The sequence below is a fragment of the Plasmodium inui genome (assembly GCF_000524495.1).
Source record: "Plasmodium inui San Antonio 1 unplaced genomic scaffold supercont1.12, whole genome shotgun sequence".
NCBI classification, from domain to species: domain Eukaryota; phylum Apicomplexa; class Aconoidasida; order Haemosporida; family Plasmodiidae; genus Plasmodium; species Plasmodium inui.
The window spans coordinates 554860-559971 of record NW_008481846.1 but is presented as its reverse complement, the minus strand read 5'-3'; the positions used below and the strand labels follow the sequence as shown (position 1 = coordinate 559971).

Here is a 5112-nt window from a genome sequence, read left to right as displayed (position 1 = left end):
TTTTTTTTTTGTTAATCCGCTTTCTAAGATGATTTCCTTTACTTTGCAGCATTTCCTCATTCCTCGATAAAATTTATTGTCGAATAAATTGTGTAGATCAAATGTGAGCGCTTCAATCTTCCTGTCACTTCTTACCATTTCCCAGAGGTGTGTTTCTACGCACGGGAAGAAATGTGCTGACGACGGGAATTTTCAACGTGGCAAAAGGGGTCCCAAAAGAGGAATTTCACCCATTTTGTTCGCATCACTTTGAAGGGTAAAGGGGGGGGTAAAAAATTGTGACTTTTTTTTTCGTTTTTTTTATCCACACAACGGGAAATTTTCAAATGTGTGTTGCTCAGCAACTGCAGTGAAAAATACCTCGGCCGGTCGGCGGAAAGGAAAAAAAAACCCTACATACGATGCATGCGCGGTAGGGACGTAAATTATCCCCGCTATAGCAACGTACCTTTCATCACTTCCAAGTTGGGACCAAATAGGAAAGAGGAAAAAAAAAAAAAAAAAACATAAGAGTTTGGCTGAAAAGAAACAGAGAAGGGAATCCACCAAGGGAAAAACTGACTCATTCACTTCGTACGCCCTGCTGTACTTCCCATTCGCCCCACATCCACAATTACGCGTCGCTATAATCAATTCGCAGATGGGCGCACCGCAGGGAGGGGTTGGTACAAAGTATGGGGACATGCGTTAGAGATAAAGGTGCCGAAAGGCTCCCACCCCTGGTAGGTCATTTCGACCCCAAAAAATGCCAACTTGCCTAAAAACAGTGAATAACTCACCATCCTTACGTATAACACATACGAACGGTATGTAAATTAAACGACCACGAGAATTCTTCCCCAGTGGCATATCTCCGATGGCTCGACGGAAGAGTCATTGAATTTTAGAACTACAATGGGGGAATCAGTTGTTCGGGGGGAAAAGAAAAAATGCCGCAACAAGCGATTCTTCGCATAATTTAGGACTACTCACAGGTGAGCGTTTAAGTTGCGCTCTTTGCTACGGCTGCTCTTCCTCTCTTTTTTTTTTTCTAGATATACAGAGATTGAGGAAAAGAAAGAAGAAAAAATTTCTTTACGAACAAATAATGCGCAGCTCCTTTAGTACATAAAGAAGCAGCATTAAGTCGTTCCCGCGAATATTTTAATGTTGTAGGAAGTTAAGCCAAAGGGGGGAAGGCCTATCCCGGGGGCGCGCTGCTTGTAGGCACAAATCTGACCAACGCTTCATACGTATATTTATGCATTCATACGTGCCCACTTGCTTCGTAACAGATAAACACACACGAAAGGGAACGATGACGAACGAACAAACATCCCCATGCAACAAGCGGAACGACGAAGGTCTCGTAAGCAACGGGACAACAAGTCACCCCAACTGCTTCATCGCAAAAGACATAGAAGATAACAACCGTATGATGAGCAGTCTCAGTTGCCATTTGGTAAATCACTCGATGAAAAAACTCAACACGCATGAAAACAATGGCATGTTGAGTGACAAAAAAAATGGGCAGCTATCTGAGCGAAAGGATCCCCCAAGCAAGGCCATCCCAGAGGTAATAAAAAAAACGGTGAATATTAATCACAAGGACGAAACAGTAACGTACGTATATACCCTGGTTTGCTATAAAAATTACAACATTTTTTTCATCTCGCCGAATGGGAAATTTGCCGTGTGGATACATTCTCATAACATCATTATGCCCTTCTCGGTGGAACAAGAAACGGAAATCATTTTTGGAGAAAGGAACTATCCCTACTTGGAAATGTTTTGTACTCAGTTTATGAAGGACCATGCCGCTCTGAGGAAGTATAAGTCGATTATGTTCGCCATATGTCTTCACAACATGTGCTTCGATGACACGAAAGCTTTAACAGAAATATTTGTTGCGCTTAGCACTATGGTTTAAAGTACGTTTTACAGCGTCCAAATGGGTGTCAGCTGAGATGTGTACACGGAGTTAATCGCACCTTTGTAGGGTAGGACAGAGTATCATTCGTCATCACTGTGATGAACATGCCAATGCTGCAGTTTGTTTAGTCTTCATTTTATTATTACACGCGAAAGGGGGGGGATCCGGGGAAAAAACCCTCCTCGTAGAGCTAGCGACACAGTTTTTTTTTTTTTTTTCCTTTACTTCTCCGTTGTCGTTTCATACGTTTCAGCATAATCTGAATGCTTGAACGGATGGACAGATCGATGAATGGAGATCCCTCCCGGAATGTCTTTTACAAATGCCCAGTTATCCGCGTTGAACGGCTAATTTTTTCCCACCATTTGTGTGTACCAACTTATGTGCAATTTTGAGAAAAAAAAAAAAAAAAAGCTAACCAGGCGATAGATTTTTTCCCTTTTTTTTTTTTTTTTGGCACGAATTCCAATTCTGCGTATCTTTTTATTCACAATTTGGTCCAACTCATACGTTTCCATTTTCCTACTAGGGTGTCTTCATTTAGTCCGCCCTCACATCGATTGTAAAAATTCTCTGCAAATTTGTTGTGATTATTTTTGGCCCTCCAACAATTCTTTCATTTTTGCACATCGTACACCTTTTCGACGCGACCTCCTTCAGCTCCGCTTCGAGGCCCTATTTTCGCTTCCTTTCACTCTTAAGGTAGGATGAGTGCGAAAAGGCCTTTTTCCAGCCGCGCCTGGAGTTCTGTTTTTCCTTTATTGCCTTATTTTCGTTGCTCATGAAGAAGCAAAAAAATAGGGCATATCCCAACAACTTGAGATTTTTAAGGAATTGGGAAAATAAATTCTTCTTGCTCGGACATGATGGGCCCTCGTGGTCGGCATTTTTTCTTCGGTGATATTCTTCCCCTTTACATTTCCGTCCCTTCCTCAAGGTGTGCGAGCGGGTTTGATGCTCTGCCCATTGGGCGTGGCTTTGGCCGTTGAGCCGATCAACGGGGTCAACGCTTAATCCGAAGCTGAATTCGCCGCTCATCCCGCTTCCCAACCCGCCGCTAGAACCACTTTCACGTTTACGGAGGAGGCCATCAGAGGCAATGGCCCCCCTGTTGGAACCCTCTCCACGGAAGGGCCTCTTAAGGGGCCGAAAATAATGGCTCCATTTTTTTCTCAGTTCTTTCTCTATATAGGACCTATTCGTGAAGTACATGCCTTTCATATAATTATCGATTTCTAGTGAGTATTTTTTGTTCATATAAAAGTTATCCTTATTTGGGCTAACGTGGTCTGCTGCATGAAGACACTTACCGTCATGCGGCTCACAAAAGGGGTGACAACCATAACGAAATGATCTATTCCGACCATTATAGGGGCAATCATAACTGAAGTGATTGTCATTACAGTTTTGCCTCTCACAGGGGTTATAGTAATAGTGTATATTACTGACATGAACTAGCGGGTTGAAGTTGCTTATGCTATTTTTTTCTGGAACCACCACATTGCTTCTTTCCAGGTAGACATGATTTGGCATGTACACCACCGGATTGTCTTTTTTGTGTTTTTCCTCTTTGGCATCCTCCGTTAAAGCATTTCTCTCTGCCAAAGGGTGTTTCTCCGTTGAAGCGTTTTCCTCTGTGTGTTTGTTCCCATTGAGAGGTTCACTCATTCTATGCGTTTTGGGAAGCCTAACGATTCGTCTATTCTCTCGGAAGGCATCATTCACATCATTTTGGTTGCTCCTGATGCTGTCCAACTTCAAATTATGTTGCCACTCAGATGCTGCTACTGGGGACTCTTCACTGAGAGAAGATTTCCTCACTGCGAAGTATTTGTAATTTTTTTCGTACATGTCCGTAACACTGTCATTTGAAGACAGGACTGTTTCAGTGCTGGACATGATTTTGTAATGCTCTGTATCATTGCAGGGGGATTTCAGCCAAGTATCCTCCTTAGCATTGGACTCTTCCACCATCTTGGTTTCAACTTGACACCCCTTTTGATAGAACGTTTGCTTATAACCTGTGTAGTCCTCACGTATGCGATACCTTTCTCTCGTTAAGTCTTTTCGCACATGGGGGTTTCTTCCCAATTTTGTGTACCCCTTTGATTCGTCATGTCCTTGCACAAGTTTTCCATTTTTACGTTTATCCTTTGAGTTCCTCTCTTTTATGGGTGCAATTTCTCCATCGAGTTGGTTAACGCGCATTTTTTTTTTTTTTTGCCTTCCTTTACACTTGATAGTTCGTTTTTACTTACTTCCGTTTGACTAGTCCTTCTTATGAGCGTTCGCGTTACTGCACTGCTGTTGGCTTGCAGATTTGCGAGAAGCTGTGGGTCCGCTTGGCAACTGTCTCCCCTGAAATGCTCCCTCGTTACGTCATTCGGGTGGCTCCGTCCTAAGGTTTTGCGGAAAAAGGGAAAAAAAAGAAAAAAAGGCAAAAAACGGAAAAAGGACATAAAAATGGTACAAACTCGTTTAAAGCGTGTTATAGAAAGATCCCCAAACTTTATTTCGATCGACGAATTGCCCACTCCACGCATGGTACCAATGGAAAATAAACACCCGCGCTTGAAGAAATTCCCTTCTCGTCGTGCACATCACGCATGCACTCTCAAAGAGTGTTTTTTCTTCTGACGAAGTGTCTTTTTGCAAAGCAGAAAATTTTCCACATTAACGGGTACCTCTCATTAGCCCCCTATGCGAATGTCTTCCTTTTTTTTCTGCGCAGCTGTACATTGTAACGTACAGATGTTGTCACAAGAAGGTGTGGCAAAGGTGTACATTATTAATAGGGCATAACTTTTAAGAAGTAATTTTCACCGAAAGCGTGTCACGGTTTCGCCAAATAAATGCCTACTAAATTTAGCGCCTGTGGAAAATTAATATAAGCAATTTTTTAGGAGTCCATTTAGAAGGCGCAGATGGAAACTGAAATGAATCCCGTTTATGTGTCTTTTTCCACTTTCCAAAATTCTACAATAGAACTTTTTTTTTTGTGTAGAATTAAAGTTGATTTAAAGTAGACAAAAAATAAGACATGGCATCGTGTGGTGTAAAATTTCACGAATCAGTCCCCTTTTTTTTGATTAAACATTTTGGCAACACATTTTTAAAAAAATTCGCCTCTTTTTGTTCGCCAGATGGGGAAGCCACTTCTCCCCAGGTGTGCTGACCTTTTGTCTGTCTTGCGCATTTTC

The 5112-nt window shown here is 42.1% G+C and overlaps 2 protein-coding genes across 2 annotated transcripts; one reads left to right on the top strand and one right to left on the bottom strand.

Annotated features, from left to right (window-relative positions):
- Positions 1-1297: 1297 nt before the first annotated feature.
- C922_03166 (hypothetical protein) lies at positions 1298-1909 on the top strand (the record flags this gene model as incomplete). The annotated part of the gene is made up of 1 exon (XM_008818758.1): positions 1298-1909. The coding sequence occupies one exon, from the start codon at positions 1298-1300 to the stop codon at positions 1907-1909; it is 612 nt and encodes a 203-aa protein (XP_008816980.1).
- A 678-nt stretch (positions 1910-2587) lies between these two features.
- Positions 2588-4120, bottom strand: C922_03165 (hypothetical protein; the record flags this gene model as incomplete). Its single annotated transcript, XM_008818757.1, has 1 exon — positions 2588-4120. One exon carries the CDS (start codon positions 4118-4120, stop codon positions 2588-2590), a length of 1533 nt encoding a protein of 510 aa, XP_008816979.1.
- Between the last annotated feature and the right edge of the window lie 992 nt (positions 4121-5112).